The sequence below is a fragment of the Perca fluviatilis genome, chromosome 7 (genome assembly GCF_010015445.1).
Source record: "Perca fluviatilis chromosome 7, GENO_Pfluv_1.0, whole genome shotgun sequence".
NCBI lineage: Eukaryota > Metazoa > Chordata > Actinopteri > Perciformes > Percidae > Perca > Perca fluviatilis.
In genome coordinates this window covers 25422701-25444122 of record NC_053118.1, presented here as the reverse complement: position 1 = coordinate 25444122, position 21422 = coordinate 25422701, and the positions used below count along the sequence as shown (strand labels likewise).

At 40.8% G+C, this 21422-nt stretch overlaps 3 protein-coding genes across 3 annotated transcripts in view; 1 reads left to right on the top strand and 2 right to left on the bottom strand.

Annotated features, from left to right (window-relative positions):
* LOC120562742 overlaps positions 1-186 on the top strand; it is a 41591-nt gene extending 41405 nt beyond the window's left edge. The window contains exon 3 of the transcript XR_005639816.1: positions 101-186. The gene's annotated coding sequence lies outside the window, so the exon portion shown is untranslated. The remainder of the gene's footprint in view (positions 1-100) is intronic.
* Positions 187-293: 107 nt separating this feature from the next.
* Positions 294-7285, bottom strand: tomm40 (translocase of outer mitochondrial membrane 40 homolog (yeast)). The gene is made up of 9 exons (XM_039806605.1): positions 7191-7285; positions 6268-6501; positions 5392-5552; positions 4882-4983; positions 4654-4759; positions 2246-2368; positions 1913-1989; positions 922-1024; positions 294-795 (listed from the first exon to the last, which is right to left on the bottom strand). Exons 2-9 carry the CDS (start codon positions 6482-6484, stop codon positions 656-658), a joined length of 1029 nt encoding a protein of 342 aa, XP_039662539.1. The 5' UTR covers positions 6485-6501; positions 7191-7285; the 3' UTR covers positions 294-655.
* A 566-nt stretch (positions 7286-7851) lies between these two features.
* On the bottom strand, positions 7852-21273 carry ddx61 (DEAD (Asp-Glu-Ala-Asp) box helicase 61). Its single transcript, XM_039806604.1, has 13 exons — positions 21104-21273; positions 19408-20252; positions 18954-19017; positions 17912-18016; positions 14412-14541; positions 13769-13915; positions 13311-13405; positions 13096-13218; positions 12881-13009; positions 12257-12437; positions 12067-12168; positions 11692-11922; positions 7852-10459 (listed from the first exon to the last, which is right to left on the bottom strand). Exons 2-12 carry the CDS (start codon positions 19563-19565, stop codon positions 11699-11701), a joined length of 1458 nt encoding a protein of 485 aa, XP_039662538.1. The 5' UTR covers positions 19566-20252; positions 21104-21273; the 3' UTR covers positions 7852-10459; positions 11692-11698.
* Positions 21274-21422: the final 149 nt, after the last annotated feature.

Genomic DNA, 21422 nt, shown 5'->3' with positions numbered 1-21422 from the left:
ACTTTTATAGCATATTATACTGTATTTGTTGTGACATTTTTATGGCATACGACCAATTAATCTTGACATAATGTAACACTGAACCTGTCATGTTTTACAGATTATCTGAGCGACATTATGAAGCCTTCCTAGACCCACCAGACTCCGCTACAGTATGAGAAACCACCAGAGGAGGAAGTTACTGCTGACATTAAAGCATGTTAACATTTTATAATAGACTCCGAAATAAAAAATGTGAACCTGAAAAAGTATGTCGCCTTGTGCATCCAGTTCTTCTACAAACACTCACAACATTCACTTTTACAAAAAGTAAATCACATTTATTTTAATCATCATACATGACCACCATATATTATGTCTAACCACTTACTTTGATTTTCACATCGCATGTCCTCATGCCCACTGACATTCATCACTCTAGCCTCTGGGTATATCCAATACACCATAAAAGAAAGACATTTGGGCTACAGAATGAAGGCATGGCTTGGCCAGTCCTGGCTCCTTGGTAGTTGTCTTTGTCTCTCTATCTGGCCCAGAAATCACAGTTATAGGAGAGTCTCTGAATCCAATTTCTAAAACTTAGTCCAGGTTCCTGTGTGTCTCTGTGCTGGTCCAAGCTGTGACCTGCGAGCTGGCTCCAGGCAGCCCTGCACGTCTAGCCAATGGTGACACCAAAGCCACACTGGAATTTGTTCTTGCGATGGTTGAGGAAAGCCCCGAGGGCCAGTGTGAGAGGTAGCGGCACCAGTTTCTTTTCAAGGGTCGCCCCAACTACCCAGTTACTGTCAACTGTGCCTGTGAAGAGGAGGGGTGAAGAAGTGGAAGAGTTCATTTTTAAAATAAAATCTTTATTTTGCAATTTTAAATGAATAGTCACTTAACTTATGTGGCCATGAGTGTATTCATACTGTATTTATTTACCTTTAAAGAGGAAGTTAGCTTTGGGAACGTCCAGCTGGTAACCAAAAGATGCTGTGGTGTCTTGCATCCTTGTGCTTGCTTCAAATTCAACTCCTACCTGCAACTGTGTTAGAAGACAGAAGTAAAAGGATAGGTTCACATTCACATAGTTCTTGAAATAATTTTACACTGCACTGATTTTTCTCCTGTCCATACAAGAGAAGTGGGGGATTCAATCCACAGGCCTCCTTTAATGCAAAAATGTATTCAGAAAATTCAGCTAAATCTATTATGAGTTAGTCTTTTTAGTACAAAGTTCTCTCTGTGTGTGTTTCTTTGGACATTGGCCATGCAGTGTAGGGGTAGTAACACAAAGAAGGAATATTGTACTACAAATAGTTGAACTTTGGAAGATACCAACCAGATTTGCCAAAATTGGACTGCTGAGCTCTAATAACAGCTTCAGCTGAATTTTAGCATTAGTTTTTGCACAGAACAAGCACTGTGGATTTGTGTCCCCATCGCTTGTATTAAAATCTCTTTTTCGAAAGAACCTCCGATGACCAGTGTGGACAGAAGGAATAATTACACCAGGGACAAACAGCCCACGAAGCGCTGCAAAGCATAGATTAATGATCGATCGGGCGTCACAACTCTCTCTCCCCCTCTGTCTCCCTCCCTCCGTGCATGATCACCTGTCTCGCACTAGACACAGCTGAGAAGTCAAGATGAAGAAATGGAGGAGAGCCAAACAATCGCTGCAGAGCGCGGGCGCTCCACTCCTAATCGCAGACTGTGTGAACAGACAGATTGGAAAACATGAGCCAAGTGAAACTAGCTCTGCTTCACAGCGCCTCAGCGGCCAGTGTGTCGCTGGTGTCACAGTGACATAAAAATCTATCCTTTAAGCTAACAATCACATTTTGAACCAAAATGCTGCATTTGAGCAGTTTGGCAGACTGATATTAAATAAAGAAATACATCCACATACACTATTACCAATGTTAGGTACCTGATCACTGGCTTTGTGATAGTATGTGGCATGGGCGCCTGCCCCTCCCAAAGTCAATGTAGCAACGTAGTTGTCCCCTGAGGAGAGATTCAAGGGTTGGAAAATCTATCACACAGTTAACATTGAACAATGAGATGGAACTAGGCACCACTTTATCTAAATCCAGGTCACACTACAGAAAAGTTAAATAAAAGTAACTAATCACAATTAATGGAAATTGGTGGCCAAATATATTATAATTTGTAAACTTAAAGCATGATTGTAAAATGTGAACTTAAGCATCACGTAGTCTTGCGGTGCACAGTTCAATAGGTTAACAAAGTGGAGATTTACCTGTGTACCTGCCCAAGAGGGAGGTGACTGCTCCTTCCTCCCCTGGTCTCCTGTGGTACACTAGCTCACCACCCAGAGCCAGAGCTGGTGTGATAGACTGGAGATAGTGGCCCAACAAAATGCCTGACGGAAAGTATTAAAAGAGTTTCCTTTACACACACACACACACACACACACACACACACACACACACACACACACACACACACACACACACACACACACACACACACACACACACACACACACACACACACACACACACACACACTATAGTCCCTTCTCATCCATATTTGCAGTATCGATGTCTTTCCCTCTCTAAGGTCTTCTAGCATTTTAGTTTTCACTTTTTCAGCCTCTGGTGTTTTGCCAGCTTTTTATATTCCTTCTTGATGTTGATTAGTACTACATTTCTCAACACTGCTGACCTCAATATTTTCTTGGTACCAACAGATGTGTGTCCATAGCACTGTACCAAAATGTTGGCATTGAATGTCTGGCTAGATTCATAATATTGTTACTTATTCATTTATCAGAAACGTCCCGATTTAAAATCTATATTTGACCAAATTTAGAGGATTGTACTTAGGAATGGTTCTTGTACAATTTCTTAGGTTCAGACTAGGGCTGGGTACCAAACGTCGATACTTTTATGGCACCGAAAAAAATTACTCCTATCCTATGAGTATCGAAAAATTATTTATCTTTCGGTGCCAAATTTCGGTTCCAAAAGCGTCTGAGCACATAAGCGCAAGCATATCTGTCCTCTCGGCATAATGACAGAGCGGAGCTCCGACCGACACACACTCACACTGAGGTGCGGACGGAGTAAACTGTCTGCAGTTTTGTTAGTTTATCAAAACTTCACGCAGACCGTATTAATGGCGAGCCGAAAGCGGTCGCGGTGCTGTTGACGTTACACTTCCTATTAGAAAAGCAGGTAGAACGGTGGTTTCTCTGCCCTTATGACTGACTGACAGGCTGAGCTTGCAAGGCACTTTTAATAATGTTACTGAGTGAGCAGTTTTACCAGAATTTTTTAATTTTGATAACTGTTTTGATTCACAATTAAAAGCTTTTTGTTGATGTTGAAACGGATTTTAAAACATATGGTATCGAAAAAAGTATCGTTAGGAACCGGCATCGAAACTGAGGTATCAAAATTTGCACCGTATCGAAAGATTTTTAACGATACCCAGCCCTAATTCAGACAACATTTGTCTGGCTTCCGTTGCTAAATAAAAACAAAGGTCAGGGTTTCCTCTATGTTGATAGCATAGTTGCGCTACGCCACGGTAAGATTTCCAGCGCCACGGTATCAGAAATAGGGCAGACGCACAACAGGGTTTCTGCTATGTACACCACGCACCACCGTTCCTTCGGCTGTTTATGAAAAGTGATAAAGTCGTAGAGCCGTCTGCTCTATCGAACTCAAGCGAACTGTCATTCGCTCTCTCTCCCCCTAGGGTGAGCAGAGCAACTGGAACAGTGACAGGATGTCATCACTCGCAAAGTCATGGCAACCAAATAAACAGGGCGAGTACTTCTTCACTCAAGTGATAAACAGCGACGAAAGCCGCGACATGAAATCCGCACTCACGCAGATCCCGTGAAAAGAAATATATATATATATATATATATATATATATATATATATATATATATATATATATATATATATATATATATATAGTGCAGCCCTAATTTTAATAGCCAATTTAGACATTAAATTAATTAATGAGTTTTGGCTATATCTGATCCTCTCTTTCCTGTACTGTCCACCTCAGACTGCTTGAATTAGAGGATCTTTTACAACAGCTGGGCTCTACACAACGAGCATTTCACTGTATACGAGAGTGAAAATTTGTGTGAATGTGAAGTTCAGACACCAAGTTTCGCAAAATTTAGAGATTTGCTGAACTCTGACAAATCTGTTATCTTCGGTTTCTCTGTTATTAGATAAATTAAAAGAGTAGCACTGTACAAAACATTCAAGCTGCAGCTTCTCATTTTAATGCCGGAACGGACAGTCGCTTTCACCGGTTAAAAATAAATAAGGCAGCGGTAGCAGGTCATACCAACCACCGCTAATTAATGTTAATTCCGTGAGTAACTTGATGAGATGGAAATTTTATATTTTCTTTTGTCTGGTTAAAGTGCTCTCTGCAGTTAGTGTCTGTTCTCGGACAAAGGTTGTTTGTGAGGGAAGCTTCACTCTAATATTTGCTGTACAATCGCAAGTAGACTAAGTGTCTCCGTAGTTCCAATAACTCCAACCAGGACCTTTAGCATGTGGATCAAGTAGCTTGTGAAATACAACAAACTCCTCTGTTGAACTTGTAATGAGGAAATACAACATATGTTTGAACAAAGCCTCTAGTACAATTGAGAAAAAAAAAAAATCATACCAGATCCAACAAGTACATCTGGATTTCCGAGAGTCACAGCAGCGGTAAAATCTTCACCACGACACTCCATTTCACACTGCCAGTTCACAAACTTGTGTTGTTGAGTCTGCAACACACACAAAAAGCAGAGCAAAAATATTCTGAGACTGGCAAACAATGTCAGTGACACTTAAAACCTGAAATGAAGTGTCTAATAGACAACATCTGAAAGGCAACAAGTCTACATACCTGGATGGCTATTTTGGAGCGCACAGCAGACGTGAGCTGGTGGATGATCTGGGCATTCAGGCTACCAGTATTGTCCATATCTCCAACCATGACTGGGAATGACTATGGGAAACAAAAAACACTGTATTTATTGAATTGGCTGTGTGCTCCTTGTGGGCAAAGAAAAAAACTAAAGTATGTTATTTAGTTTAGAACCCTGATGAAGACAAAACAGGTTATTAAAAAGTATCTAGGTGAACTAACTGTAACCAAGAAAGGCTTAATATTATAACCTTGGCATTTTTCCTGCTCATATGCATGCAGATTTCTGCAGTTTGCTTCCAAATAAAAAATGCTTTTCATATAAAAATATTACATTTAATTTTCCATTCATGGAGCAAAGACGCAACTAAAAGAATACATCAGACAACATTCAGTCTCCTACCATGACCAGGAAGATTTACAACCCAAATTTCCCAACGTTAATATCATTGTAGGGCTTTGTTGGAGTGATGGGAAAATGATCATTACCTCTGCTGGTCCAGTCTGTTTACTGCCTACGTAGGTGGAACCAAATCGATAACCAGAATCCCCAAGGGTACTGAGGGTAACAGTATGGCTGACCTGGAAGTGGTTACTCAGGCCCTTGTTCACCACTAATCGCACCCCTTCCATCTGCAGAGGGAACACCTCTAAAACACAGAAAGGGCAAAAAAGATTTATGTAACAACATTAGACAATTGTATAACCCCATGCCAATAATGATACTCTTATATTACAATGATTATTATTTAAATAGCTGAACAAATGTAAAGAATAAACTACATCAGTCATAAATTACGGGACACTACCATTATAAGGCTCAGGCGCAACACCCAAGCTGTTTCGGGCACCTCAAAACCCCTGCCAAATACGTGCACCTAAATAGTGATTTATGGTTCTGCGGAGGCTCCACACAGAGCTTTCGCCGTAGCCTCCATAAGTGGCATGAAGTTTATACTTGTGCGTCGATCTCTTTAAGATAATAGCAGGGCCGGCGTGTGTGTGTGCGCGAGTGCGTGGCAGAGTGAGTGACGGTGATTAATAGTGAGAGAAATAAAGTGTCTCCCCTGTGCCTTTTGACCACAGTGAGAAATCTTTAGGAGGAAAAGTTAACACTCGCCTTGATTTCATGTTTATGAAGAACCAGGAAATGAGTAGGGGGAAATGCAATGCTACCAAGCCACGACCGAGCAATGCGAGTCGCCGCAACATGCAGTTACATTTTTCGAGAGGTGCAAGTCAGGCTACGGCGTAGGGTGCGTGCTTCCACATACCTACGTATGTCAACACGGCGTAGATTCAACACAGAAGTATAAATCATGCTTGATTATTCCACAAACCTAGGAAAAACATTGATTTTCTAACCTTTACATTTGCGGTGGCACTCCTCATATGTGCCTGGATTTGGGAGTGGGGAATCTGTATCTGCGGACTGCTGGCCAGATCCAGATGTTGGAGGGACTGAAGACACTGAGGGCATAGTGAACCCTGGAGGGACGGACACCAACCCTGGGACCCCTTGACTACCTCCAGCTGCAGCTGGGGCAGGACTGGGTGGGGCAGCTGCCAACACACTGCCCATACTCAGACTGTAACAGACTAGGGAAGAAATATAGTGAATGAATACTTAAATGTAATTATATCGATGTTATTTAATCATACAACTACAGGGTACTGACTTAAAATAATCCCTGATAAAATGTAAGTAAAAATTGGAGAAGTATTAGCTTGCATGACTTGCGAGGTATGACATGAGCATACAATCACCCATTCTTTACACAGTATATACAATGCATTTGGGCACAGTTTGCTTTTAAAGACGTTAGCTCACGTACATGCATTCAGCTAACGTTACCGTTAACTTGACTAGCTACAGTGATCAATCTGTCGTGGCAGTAACCGTACCGTTACAGTAGGTTGGTTGTAGCTAAGGCCCAGTTCAATCAGACTCTAATTGATTACAATACAACCTGGTAACCACAATAAATATCGAACTAAAACTTGTGGTTTTATAGAGGCAACATTTGGAGATAAGCCAGCAGCTAGTAAAACTATCTGCTAACCGTATTTAACCTGTCAAGGCTAATGCAAGCTAGCATGGTTGGTTGGTTGGTTAACGTTAGCTTGCTAGCTGGCTGGCTAGGTAGCCATGTGGAGTCGACCACGAGATATATTAGTCTTCATATTGAAAACACGGTAACTGGAAATACGCTATGTGGCTTATTAACACTTTAAACTACCATCTTCTTACAAAAGTAGGCATGCAATTTTTCGGTTTATCTACTTACGCTGACAGTAAGGGTCCAGGGGTAGTTCAACACCGGCAAAGTTCACCACAACGTCCGTGGTTGACAAATGCCCGCCTATTTTCCGTAACTCATCCACGGATTGGCTAATGTATAGCTCATTTCAACCGCCATTGGTTCACATCACAGCTGGTACCGCCCCCTCCCGATGACGTAGAACGGGGTTCATTCGCTTAACATTAATTTCATTCAATCCCCTGCTGAATGACACTCCAAGGGTACACCTATTTTAGGGGCTGTAGCGTTATATGATTACATTTACAAAATTGTACACATACCGCCATATTTGTATAAGTAAACCATAAGGTGGATTTTGTGGCTATTTTGAAGATGAGAATGGCCAGAGATATACTAGCTGTTGAACAGTATACAATACAATAATTACTTCAAATAAGTATTTCAAATAAAAACGGCACGATCTGAGTAACATTAAGTAAAACTGAGGAAAAAATAAATAAAAGTGGAAAACCTTAACCACACCAAAACCTGAAATATTACTTTAAAAAGGGTGCAACTGTGGATTTTACACAAGTATCCTACGTTGTACGTCGTACATGAGACAGGCTCCTGGCTGGAAGTGTAAGAGACTACTTCAATCACAATTAAAAAAACCAAGTGTACAAAGATCAAACAGAAAAGAGGAGTTAGTCAGTTAGACTTTAATTTGTTTTAGGCGCTGGCATGGACACATTTAACAGAAAATTGTTGGCTGTCTGTCTACTTAAAGCATCTGGACATCAAGTCATGAAGGTATTAATTTCTTCAAAATACAGTGATGGAACAAATGGTCTCAGGTTACAAATCCACTCAGAAAATGGTCATGTACTGTTGCCTGCACTGAGGCTAAAAGAATTAGGGAACCAAAATCTATCAACAAGGGTACTGCAGAGTTCGACATTAAAGTTAGGGCTAATTACTACTTCAGATGCTTTAGAAGAGGGCACACACATGGGTCCCTTCCCTGCTGGTGCTTGGCAGTAACGTAATGGTCAGCCAAGAAAAAGTCAGCTGAAAATTTCACAGTATTGTTTTAAATTTTAAATACATGTATTTTTTGTGCTGAAGTCAATAAGTCCAATGATGTAATATAGTCACACAATCATGTGTCATGTTTACAATTCCTCATGAGACAAATGCATTTCTTACAAATAAGGAAAACTGCAAATCCTTCAGACTATAACTGTGCTTTCAAAACTGATAAACTAATAAGAAATCATTTGGGTGCCATTTTACCTTCAATACAATCTCGGGACAAGAGCCTGGGCTAAGTACAGGTTTGACGTTAGACTAAGGCACTTTGGAGGGAAGAAGGGACTCAGAATCTAGGCCCCTCTTGTTAATTACTGATAACCTCAATACCTGAGAAAATGCTGCCTGGTGCTATGGCTTAAAAAGGAAACAAAAGAAATTTCACAATTAAATACTGACTTATGGTCACTATTGGATCTGTGCTTTGACAAAATGCACTGTAGTGTCTGACATTACACTGTCATATTTAAATGTTCTGTAGTAAATACTATAATATGAAAAAACTAGCAAGTTGACTATCAGCAACACTGTTTCAGGTGCTCTGTGCTGGAGCACCATAGCAGCCCTCTTTTAGTCAGTCGGAGCAAAGTGGTCATTTTGGTTTATGAAGCCATCTCTATTCTTACTTAAATAATTCTGTCTATTCTTCCAACTTTGGTTACCTTTTGAAGGATGTTAATATTGTTAGACTATGGATGTGTGTACAATGTACCTCATTTTACCACTGCATCCCCAAGTTTTGGTGGGCAAAATGTTTTTTTATGACCAAGACGGAATGATAACAAAAGCTTAACTCAGTGGCCACATTATTAGGTACAACTCCTAATTAATGCAAGTATCTAAATCAGCCACTCAATGCATAAAAGCATGCAGACATGGTCAAACCATTCAGTTGTTCTGACCAAACATCAGAATAGTGAAGAAATGTGATTTAAGTGACTGCCAGTGGAATGATTGCTGGTGCTAATCTCCTGGGATTTTCACATACAAGTCTATAGGGTTTACAGGCACACACAAACAAACAAAAAAATATAACATCCCACGCATGGCAGCTGTGAGGGCAAAAGTGCCTTGTTAATGAGGAGAATGGCCAGACTGGTTCAAGCTGACGGGAAGGAGACCGTAACAAATAACCATGTTACAGCAGAGGTATGCAGACAAAGAAAATTGAAGCAAGAGTAGACAGGCTCACCAACACCGCACAGCAGATGATTGGAAAAATGTTGCCTGGTCTTTTGAATGTCGAGTTCTGCTGCAAGAGGCACATGGTAGGGTCAGAATTTGGTGTAAAGATGAATTCAACATTTCAGGCTGATGGTGGCGGTGTAATGTTAACTTTTGCCCATTCAATACAAACCGAGCATCGTTTAAACGCAAAAGTCTTGAGTATTGTTCCTGTCCCATGTGCATCCCTTTATGACCACAGTCCAACCATCTTCTAATCGCCATCTCTTTGCAGAACATCATGCCACATCACAAAACACAGTATCTCAAACATGACAATGAGTCTACTGAAATAGTCTCCAGATCTCAATTCAACACGTTTACGATGGGGTTAAACACAAAATGTGAAGCATGAATGGGCAGCTGACAAATCTGCAGCAACTGCATGAGGCTATCATCTCAACATGAACTTGTCTAAGTAATGTTTCCAGCACCTTGTTGAATCCATGGCACAAAAAAAGATTCAGGCCATCTAAATAAAGTAGCCACTGAGTGTAAATTGTTTAAAAAAGGAGTTTCCTTTAAAGCATCTGCTCAAAAGGAATGGCAGAAGGACGTGCACACTGCCATATGTAGTTCATCTGCACAGCAAGGACGTGAGCAGGGCTCTATCCTCCAAATCTACCTTTGGTTTCACATTTTCATTCTTACAGCAAAGTACCAAAATACAAAACAAAAAAACAATCGATGACAATGTCCATCTATTGTCAAGAGTGGCTGAGTTCAATGACAGACTTAAGCAAAAGCCCAAATCACATGTACAGTGACCATCTCTGGCAGTGTGGCAGAAAGATCAACTGATTGAAGTGGCAGTGGGAAGATACCAGTTTAACATATGCACAGACAGAACTGGAGATTGCTGTAGACTATAAATGGGAATGAAAAGAAACCTAAAATAGACCATTTGGGTGACAAACTAGGGAACAGAAATCATGACTTGGAATCTTGTGGGATGCATAGCCAATATTGTGTCATGAATGCCAGGCGCCGCGTTTCTCCTGAAAAGAAAAAACAGAAGTCGAGTTAAAATGTCTGAAAACCACCATGTGAATGAGTCACTGCTTTAGTAAACCTGGAGAGCAGACAGCTGGCTGTGTGCGCTAATCAGCTCTGTGCAAAGCTATGTTGACTGCTGTTGTGCAGTCTGAGGAAGACAGCCCTTAACCCTTCACCTATAAATCCTGTAAAACTTCAGTTAATCTTAAGGATGAAAAAAGGACATTATCCATTAGCTAGGTGAAAGCACGCCTGTAGTGTTCTGTCCTACGGTTGTCTCCGTTATGCTGCCTGGCCTTGTACCCATACATCCACGCCCTGTACCGGGGTTAGCCTCTGTTTCGGGGAAAGGGGGCTTTGCGTTCTCTTTTACCTTGTTAAGGTAAGCTAGGTTAGCCTCCTTGTGTGCGCTTCTCAAATGTACTTTAAAATTTGTGGGATTTTTCCCTTTAATAAATTGTCCACATATTTTACCACCTTCCACTGCAAGGCACTTGCTTTTATCTGACAGTCCTAATCCAATAGGACTCTGGCGCTTTCTGACTGTCGGTACCGCCATGAGGGCATGGAATGTTGTGTTCAATTTGACATGGAATGTCGTAATTTCTGGGTTCCCAGTCGCAATCATCATATTTTAGTTAGTTTTGCGAACAGATAACCTTGCTTGCATGGCAGCTCCACCACCTTCGCATTGCAAAGCGCTTTGTCCACAACAATAAAACAAGCTTCTCAATGGCTTCATCTTTTGTCAATACTGCCGGTAAAGTGAAAGGTGTGAAAAAATAAATAAATACTGGGAACCAAGCAATCCGTCTGTTCCAAACAGGCACTAGTTACAAGAACTTGCCGCTTCTTCATTGTCCATAGATGCAGCTTACGCCTTAACAGCAGCCACGCACACAGGCTTAACCCTCAATACTGTTTTGGTATTACTGTAGATTGACAACTTAAAATACAGCTAAACTGTGACCTGTGTCACAAGTGTTAAAGGGAACCCATTATGCTTTGTGTATTTTCTGTCATATTTATAATGTTACAATGTCGGATTTTCATGTTTAACGTGTCCAAAGCTTTAAATAATGGAGGTAAACTTATTTCAAAGAAATCCCCTTGAGCAGAAACCCCCACTCTAGATCAGTGCCCAACAATAAAACTAACTTGATTCATAAAAACATTTAAGCCTAAAGGTTTATTTTCAGTCATGGCTGGTTTCTTAGCTGTTCGAATAACTGACCAGTCACTCAGATTCCTCCCAGTTCCTTGTTTTTGGCTCCACCGTGGTCATCATAGTCATTCTCATCATCATCTGGGTCAACCGAGTGAAACTCTGCCACGTACAGGCTCTTATCAATGCTGCTGGGGATGGGCTTTATGTCCGTGACAAGCTGATCCTCAATGTTCTTCAGGTTGTAGCGGTCCTCTGAAGTTATCAGATTGATGGCCAAACCCAGATGACCAAAACGCCCTGCAAGGGAAGAGACATAATTTAGCTATTATGTACAGTTAGCAGTAGTGTCACAGAATCAAGCAGGGTATGCCAGATTTTTAAAGTGGTAGATGTGAACAAAACCTGTTAAGAGTGTGAGCATTTATAAATAGTTCATTTTACCTGATCTGCCAATGCGGTGCAGGTAGGTCTCTGCATTTTTTGGGAAGTCAAAGTTGATGACCACATTTACTGCCTGAATGTCAATTCCCCGAGTGAATAGATCTACAAGAAAATATGCATATTAATCAACCTACATTGAACACTAATAATTTAAATATCCATTTTAAAATACATAACTCCCTTAACCTACCTGTGCAGACCAAGTTTCTGCACAATCCATTCCTGAAGTCGTGGAACACACGGTTCCTGTATTCCTGCATCATCTTTGCATGAATGTAGAAGCATGAATAACCCAGTTGGGTGATTTTCTTGGCCAGAAGCTCAACTCTCTGGGTGGAGTTGCAGAAGATGATAGATTGGTTGATCTGAAGCTGTAACAGAAATAAATAGATTCATGATTATTGATGACTGAAGGAATAACTTTATGCTCCCTGTGTATCCTATGGGTCTACCTGAGCTACCGTTAAATCTAGGTTGGCAAAACTGCAGCTTGCTAGCTGTATGCGGCTTCTTGGTTTTTTGCCTGTATACATTTGGGTCTTGTTTTCTTATCCAATTGTCTTTATTCGATTTTGAACCAAATTGTATTTATATCCTATGCAAATCGTTTGCCCTAATATAAGAGCCAAATCTCTTGAATTATTGGAACAAAACTGCACATTTCAGAGGACGATTCACAAACCGTATGACTAAAGTTGTTGTTTTTTCTTGAAACTTTTAACCTGAGAGGGCAGAGTAATGCTGCTTTGTAGCCTGGTATCAAGTTCCACTCAAACTTTCTTTTAAGATCCAACTGTTGAGCTTGAACACTCACCCTAGAAAAGAGTGTGTTGAGGCAGTGGACCTTCTGTCTTTCAGTCACATAGGCATAGTACTGAGTAATGCCCTTCAAGGTCAGTTCTTCCATCAAGTTGATCTCATAAGGCTTCTTCAGGTGTTTGTTCTGGAAAAGACATTAACAGTGTATTACGAAACAAGATTAGTGATTTTTACCTCTTCAGAGAAGTAAATTGACGTTTAAGTTCTCACCATAAATTTTTGCACACTGATTGGGAAAGTGGCAGAGTAAAGCAGGATCTGACGGTCCTTTGGCATGAAGCTGATTATATCTTCAATCAGGACCACAAAGTCCTGGGACAACAGTTTATCTGCCTGAATTAAGAGATATTTAAAGAAAGCCAATTTAGAAATACAGTCCACAGTATTGAAAAGTGAATTCAGAAATTAAAAAGAGCCAAACCTACCTCATCCATCACAATCAGTTGGGCCTTATCCATTTTCGCCACACCCTTCTTGATCAGGTCTAGTATCCTGCCTGGTGTAGCAATCACTACATGCACTAGGGTAGGAGGAACAAACAGCACATCACAACCACTTCTGAGAACAGCTGCACAAAGGACATTGCTAAACTAAAAAAGGTCAATAGAAGAGTTTGTCATTCAGCAGAAAATTTGAGTAGTGCTGTCTGCATGAAAAAAAAAAAAATCTTTGGTAAAATTATATAGCAAAACTTTAATTTAAAGAAAATAATTCAAAAACAAGAAAGGCACGAGTTGGTGCGATGAGTCGGTGTGCCAATCAGTCATGGCTTCAGAGTGACAAGATAATCATCACATTAAACACTGGGCAGTAGCTTCTAGGAAAGAATTGCGTATCTACAATCTTATGGAAAAATCTTGAATAGTAAGGGAACGACAAGTACCTGTCTCATCAAGACGCATGATGTCATCCCTCAAGTTGGTGCCACCCGTGGTAGCCATGACCTTAACCCCTCCTAGGTGCTTACTGAGCTGAATGCTGATCTGGCTCACTTGCAGGGCCAACTCTCTTGTTGGCACCATAACTATGGCTTTATTGAGACAAAAATGGGAAGGGCTGATGAAATGCCAGGGTTGGTGAGACGTATAGAGAAAATTAAATAAAGTAATGCTTACAAAAGTATTTTTTTCTGACCAAAAACAGTTCACCAACCATGAAATAAATACGTATGGGGTAGAAAAGTGCAGTGATCAGAGACTTTTCCATATTCTCCAGAGATTGTGGACCAAAAAAATAAATCTGTCTCAGATGTGCTTTACTCTTGTTAAGGCAGACATGCTTCGGTTACGTCTTGGGATTACACATCTTGAGACATCTGAAATTATTTGTGGAAAGCAGCTAAATCTGCTGCTTAAAAAAACTGTATACCCAAGGTTTTCTTTAAAATCTGCTTCACTTTAAAACTGGGTTAGTTGTTATTACAAAATATTCACTATAAATTTCATAACACAATATGTCTTCATTAGATGTTTGTGTCACACTAACCGTTTCAAACTGTTCATCAGATGGAGGCTGCAAAAACTCACCCTGTATGTGATCCTTCTTCAGGTCTATCCTCTCCAGGAGAGGGATGAGGTAGGCTCCACTTTTTCCCGTGCCATTCTTGGCCCGAGCCAAAATATCTCTGCCTGACAAAGCGATAGGGATGCTCTCCTCCTTTTGGCAGCCAGACAAGTCATATCAGTACAATGGGCAAAGTTAACTGGACATGACACTATTTAAAAATACGGTAAACAAAACAATATGCAAAAGACTATCCTATTGCTGAGCCTTTTGAATCCACAATAGGACTGCAACATCACACCACAATATAACAGTACTTACTACAGGGAAGTAGGCCTGTTAAATATGGCCAAAAATGACGCTTGAATATTCGCACAAAAAAACACAGAGGTACGAATATATTCAAATATCCATTTTTGCACATTATGTCCATAAGGGGTCAAACCAAGATGTCGTCTCTGCAGTCAAAGATTTACGCTAGCGTCTTTGACTTCCGGTACCGGCAGCCGCATGATGAACGCTATCAACAGGCCCACTCGCTCGCTGTGAACTCCAATCAATCAATCAATCAATCAATCAATCAAAAACACACACACACAATATTCGTTGACAGCTCAACAAGGAAGACCATCTATGACTGCAGTGTTTCCTCTATGTTGATTGGCAAGTGGCGGTCCGCCACGGTTAGATTTCTCCCGCCACGGTATCAGAAATGTACAAAAAGCCGTCTATCAGCAGTGATAGAGAGCACGTCAACGGAGAATAGCGCAGACACGCGTTTCACAACACGAGTGGGCACGCATGCCACTCGGAGAAAAGGGAGAAAATAAAAAAAAGACGAGATGGCATGTGTGCATCCTTGAAAACTAAGTCATATAACTTATGTCAGTTCATGTAAGCCTGTATTAGTCTATAGTTCTTGCACATTTAGTTTCACCTTCACCTGCTAGCTAAATTGCACGTGGCTGTTGATTCAATACAACACCCTTGATATCATATCATAGTAGGCTAAACCGTGATTATTTTATACAGTCGTGTTCCGAAACATATTGGGGGAAATTCATTCAACGTAATTCACAGCCAAATAATTAAAAGTATGTTATTTGAACATTTATAACCTAACCTAACTTGGCACTGCCTCCGTTTTGGTGTCTGGTGTGGTGCGCAGCGCTGCTCGGACCGTGCACCACTTCCCTTTTTTTCCTCCATAAACGCCGCTCTCAGCTACTTTGCCAGTTGCTGCATGAACTTCATCCGGGACATTTTACAGTTGATTCACTCCTTGGAGACGATGTGTGCAATGATTCCAGCCAGTTGTAGCATGTATAAAGTTATATGAACACGTAGACAGCTACCGGCCATCTACGTGTACTGCACCTTTCAAAGAGCGAGCGCCCGGTGCTTTTCTTCTGATTCAGAACAGAGTCCATCCACGCCTTAGTAGCCTACGTTACCGACTCTGGCTTTGCCTTCGGCCCATTGGTGATACCCACACTTGTTACTCGAGACTGCTAGTTACGTTTCTCTGACAGAGACTATGATTATTACTAAGCAACCAAGATGCATCTTCAACCACGCAAAAGATCAAAAACAAAACTGCGAAAATCCGAGCTGACCGTGTATGGCCAAAATAGGTAAAAGTGATTGCATTTTCTTTGCCTTTTGTGTAATTTATATAAAAACTGTTTTAAATGAAAATACAGACTCTTTTAGGAAAAGTCAGGTACCAGCAGGATTGTATTTTTTGTAATTCGGCAAAGTTATTACACAAATTTCAAAACAGTCAAAATGACCGTCCTGGCCGTTCTAGTGTTAAGGAACAGGCCACAGGGGGACCATCTAGCAGCATGTATGCTACTTAGGGCTGGGCGATATGGCCTAAAAAAAAAATCCCCAATTTTTTCAAAAAAAAAAAAAAAAATCTGAGTTAAGTCGATTTTTTTCTCCCTCTACTTAAAATCAATCTGCAGATGACAAAGAAATTGTTCAAAACAAGTTTTATTTTGTTTTGACACACACACACACACACACACACACACACACACACACACACCATTATGATTATTCATGCCAATTTTGTGAAAATATAAATTTGTTTGAGTTTTTTTTGGGGGGGTGGGGGGGCTATATATTCAACAACAAAACTGATGCGTGAGATAAAGCTGTTTTCACACATACAGGTGGCAATTCACTTCTCGTTCCTCGCTAAAAGTTCAAATCATTTTAACGTTATTGCGCAACCTTGCCCCTATTTCCATCTGTTGCTGAGTAACGTACGTTAACATCCCATGGTCTCTTGAATGTAGCATACCTGTAGCAAGCTCCTTCGTAGCAATAAAAACAAACGTCGAAGCGGAGCTCCGTGCTAAACAGCGGCGATTGCAAGTTGTTTAAGCCGCAACAGACCTCCGTCACAGCTCAGTTGTATCAGCAGCATTTAGTAGATGTGTTGAGCCGCCAAAGAATTCCTCAACACGGCCTCTGGTGCCCCGCATGGTGCTCCTTCAGGTCAGCTGTAGCTGGTGGTTCAGTTACCGAGAATAGGTGACTCTCAGCCGGGGACAGTGCACCGCGAGCGGCCGGTCATTTCGGCGGAGATTACGGATAAGTAATGAAACGACTGGTTAAGAAAATAATGAATGTTAGTCCCTGTCGCTGCCATGTTTGTGTATCTCTACGGCAAACGCGTGGGGGGAGGGATGAGCCCATTCGGAGCTACGGGAGCCCAGAGGGGAGCGTCGGCGGATGTTAAGGAGAAAATTGATTTTTCATTCAAACAAATCCACGTCGACTACACATTCGAGTTAATCGATAAAATCGATTAATCGCCCAGCCCTAATGCTACTCCGCATTAATGGGCCACCTCTTTCTGAATTCCCCTATAACCGAACCTTGGAGTTATTTTTCCAAAAGCCAAGAAAAATCTAATTCACACAGCAAGGTTGCCAACTTTGCCACTGAGGCAAAAATGTAATTAGTTTCATTATGAATAGTTTCATACTATAGCCTACTTTGGGTTTGGTTTCCCTATGAAGAATATCTTGTAAAATTCACTTTGTAGACCTACAGTTCCTCAAAAATACAGTTCAATCAAAACAAAAAGAAAATATTCCTCAATTCCTAAATTCTAGAGGAAACACTGGACTGCAATGGCAAATCGAGTTTTGTGGGACCAAACCCTTTCAGACCATACAATGAAGGAGTGGGTTGTAGAAGTGTGAGTAATAGGATCCTGTGGCTTACTAGAGGGGGCTGCAAGCCTACAATTCTCCATTGGCATGATCATAAATAATACGAGGTTAGAGGCTAGCGCGGTCAAATGTCTTAGTCAGAGAGGAAGATTATGTCTAATGACGATGCCTGAAGTAAATAATCGTTTTGGTGAGTGAAATCTGGAACCTTCTCAAATTTGAAACATTAACTGAATTAAAAAAAAGCACCATTCTGAGTTAAAAAATAAATAAATCTACAAATCAAGCTCCCTTCACATAAACAAGTCCCACATTCTAATATGTTCATTTACCTGGACAGGGGACGGTTTCTCCCATCCCATTTCAAAGATTCCCATTAGCAGTTCCCGCTTTAGGCAGTAGTCTTCAAATTCATTTCCCTTAGTTGATGTCACATCCTGGGAGAACACAGCAGAACAATATGAGATTACCGTTTCATAGGATCCAGAAGTTGATGTGACCGCATTAGAAGCCAACACACATTTAATGAGCCTAAAACATGCCAAATTCAACGGAAAATGTGGGAAGTGTCGTAAGAGTTATGAACAGTGAATCTGAATAATGATATCTGCCAGTATCATCAAAAAGCCTTTAACATCGAAGGCAGGGGACTACAGATGAAAAATAGCCTTTTGGCCAATTCTGGCTTTTTTAACCCATGGGAAATCATGCGTTTTAATAATTTGCGCTGTCCCCTTTTAGCCTCGTGAGACCGTCCTGATCTCGCAAGCTCCAGTTTTCCAATCGCAGATCAGTCTGGCATTTTGAGATAGAGAAAATTAGGAGCCGTTAGCCAAACGACCGGGCCAATCAGCGTTGGTTTTGAGGTGGGTTAGGTGGTGATAGAAAGATGGTTTATCCAATCAGCTAACCAGTATTTTCCAGACAGCGGTAGCCCTAATTCTGTTAGCCGCTCGCTAATGCTTTTTTTCTTTTGGATCCTTCTTTTGGAATATGGTCCAGGAACCTAAAATGGGGCCTTTTATTCCTAAATTCTCATTACACAAACAGCAAATATCCTTTACAGACATGTTGCTTGCAGGAGCTAACAAGCTATGCTTTGCCTGCAGCAGCAGGGGCGGGCTTGTGGTTGTATTTTCATACGCTTCATGGATCTGATTGGTTGATTTGGCCCGTATATCACCAACATAGGTGATAGACTGATGGTTCTTCCAATCAGCTAACCAGTATTTTCGCACCTTCCCAAAAGTTCTCCAACGGAAAGTTCCCAGATGGATATGCCGAGCAAATGCGAAGCAATCCATCTGGCGGAGTCAGGTTAGTCCCCTTTCATAAATAAACTAAACTCAAACTCCGTACTAATAGTTACCCTACCGCGGTTCTCATCCTGGTGTCTTTTGGAGGAAGCTCCAGGCACTTCTTCCAGTCATCACCAAACCTAATAAGAATTTGCATTGTTAGGTCTTAATAAATAACACACACAAACAAGGGGGCTCTGAAATATATTGAACCCCAAAAACAAATTTCCATATTATATAGAGACTAGGATGTTGGCCGGGCAAAGACTTCAAATGTACTAGCCATGTCAGATATATGCATAATATATATGTGCCATGCACAATAGCAAAAAGATATGAGATTGTCTTCTTGCAGTGTTTGTGGTCAACTTTATTGTGCAAAACACACCTATTAAAATCTTTGTTTTCTGGGAAGGAATTAATTACCATATTTTGCAGATTATTGTATCCAGTTTAAGTAGTCAAGCTACAAATTACTGATACAAATACTAAAATTAATTATTAATGCAGAATTGAGAGCTGGATCTTACTTGATGCCCCCACTGCTTTGAGGAATGCTGGTCCTTTTCTGGAGGGCACTGGACTGTTGGGCAGCTGCAAGAAGTGCTGCCTGTCCTCTGAGTTGCCCATTTGCTGGTTTGTTCAATCCAATCATCTGTGCTGGGTTTGCCGTTCTTGCTGTAGCCATCACAATAACTGGCACTTTTCCTCAGTGTGTTATATGTGCCTCAGTGTGCCTCTTTTACTGATATCTTGCTTAATGCACCAGTGTAAAAAACAACTAAAAGCTGAAATAATAATAAAAAAAAAAAAGTTTCTTTTTTTTAAAGAATGTATTGTGTACACTATCTGACGTACAGGCCTCTTGAAAAGAAGAGGTCTGCTTATGAATTCTGTCTATTTACAAGACAACTCTCCAAAAAAGGGAGAAATTAACATTCATATGAATAAATAAATCAATTATGTGACCAAAACATACTCCGTTTCAAAATTGTTTGTCAGAGTACTCTTATCCTTGCTGTAACAATGATCCAGAATTGTCTTTTTGTGTCCTTCGAGTATCTTGGCTTTTTAAGTCCAAGTGCTTCGTTTATACATTCAAAATGGCCAGTAGTAAAATATGATCTGCTTCGTCACGTCTGACTATTTTTAGGATTTGTTCCTTTGACATCAAAAAGTCTTCAAATGTCTTTGCTGGGGCTCAAAACTGGCTCAAAAAAGTAACTCCAGCAATTGTGTCTTTAACATGGACAGTCCACTTTAAATGTCTGTGGTTATCTTGTTCCGGTTTCGTTTACTTCTGCAGCAAAAGTTTGAGATGACAGTCTGCAAAGTGCTTTGGGAATTGCCGATCAACAAAAAAAATCCAGGTTACCTGCCAGGCAATAAACAATCGTGGGTGGTTAGTTTGGATCATCAACAAGCGAGACAAAAAAATAACATCACATGCAACAATGAACAACCCAAAATAAGCTACTAGATCGATAACACACATTTCAGATGTGTGTGTACACTAGTGTATTACCACCGGCTACCTTTGATAAACTGGAACACAAACAATTCCACGTTTTGCAAAACCCATCATGTCTGCAACAACGGATAACTCTAGACCGCAAAACTGGTCAACACTTCCTCCAAGTTAAGAGCGAAACTGTGAAGTCAACAGCATAATTATAATATGAATGGCAGTTAACAACTGTGCCAGCGCGGCTTTGTTGTGATGCCATGCTAACCTGTTCGCTAACGTTCAAAGTTAGCTAGCTAGCTAGCCATTCGACTTTAACCTTATCCTCATTTAACAGAATACAAAGTAAAGCCAGCCACCAGGGTGTTGTCCCGTGGTTATCTTCTTTCATGAACCCTTTGTTGTCAATGTCGATAGCAAAGTTAGTTTGAAAGAAGTTAATTAGCACGCCTGTAGGCAGCGTTAAAACTTTATGTATAGCAACGTGGCTTTGACCGTCCAGCTAGCATACTAACGTTAAGCCTTATTAACTTTTCTAATATGGACCCGATTTTAATCATCGAGAAACGATGTGCACAAAGCAAACCTGTGTGGAGCTTCTGGACTCGAACATTAACACTTTTATTCAACCTGGCCAAATTAAATTAGCAAGCTAGTGTTAGCTTAGCCAGGCTGTGTTAACATTACGTTAGTTAACTCTAGCTAATCAATACGATCGAACAAAAAACTCTTTTCCCAGCCGAAAAAAAGATGCTACCTACACATTGCTACATCCACCAACAAGCTTCCCTGTTGCGTCGTTGCTTAACGTTTCTTCGACAGTTTAATTAAGTTCGGTAACTACAGACTGTTTCGAGAAATCCACCGAGTTTTCACTCTTTTGTCTCTTCTTTCGGAATATCGACAATTCAACATGGCCGCGCGCTCGTTTTGGGCTGGTTGTTTCGTCCAAAGGACCTCCCACTGACCAATCACAACACTGATTTCAAATTCACAAATGTCGCTGTGGGACAAGCACAAGCTGACAAATCAAGACAAAGGTGAATCTGTTGGAAACATTTTGTTTAAAACGTAGGCTAT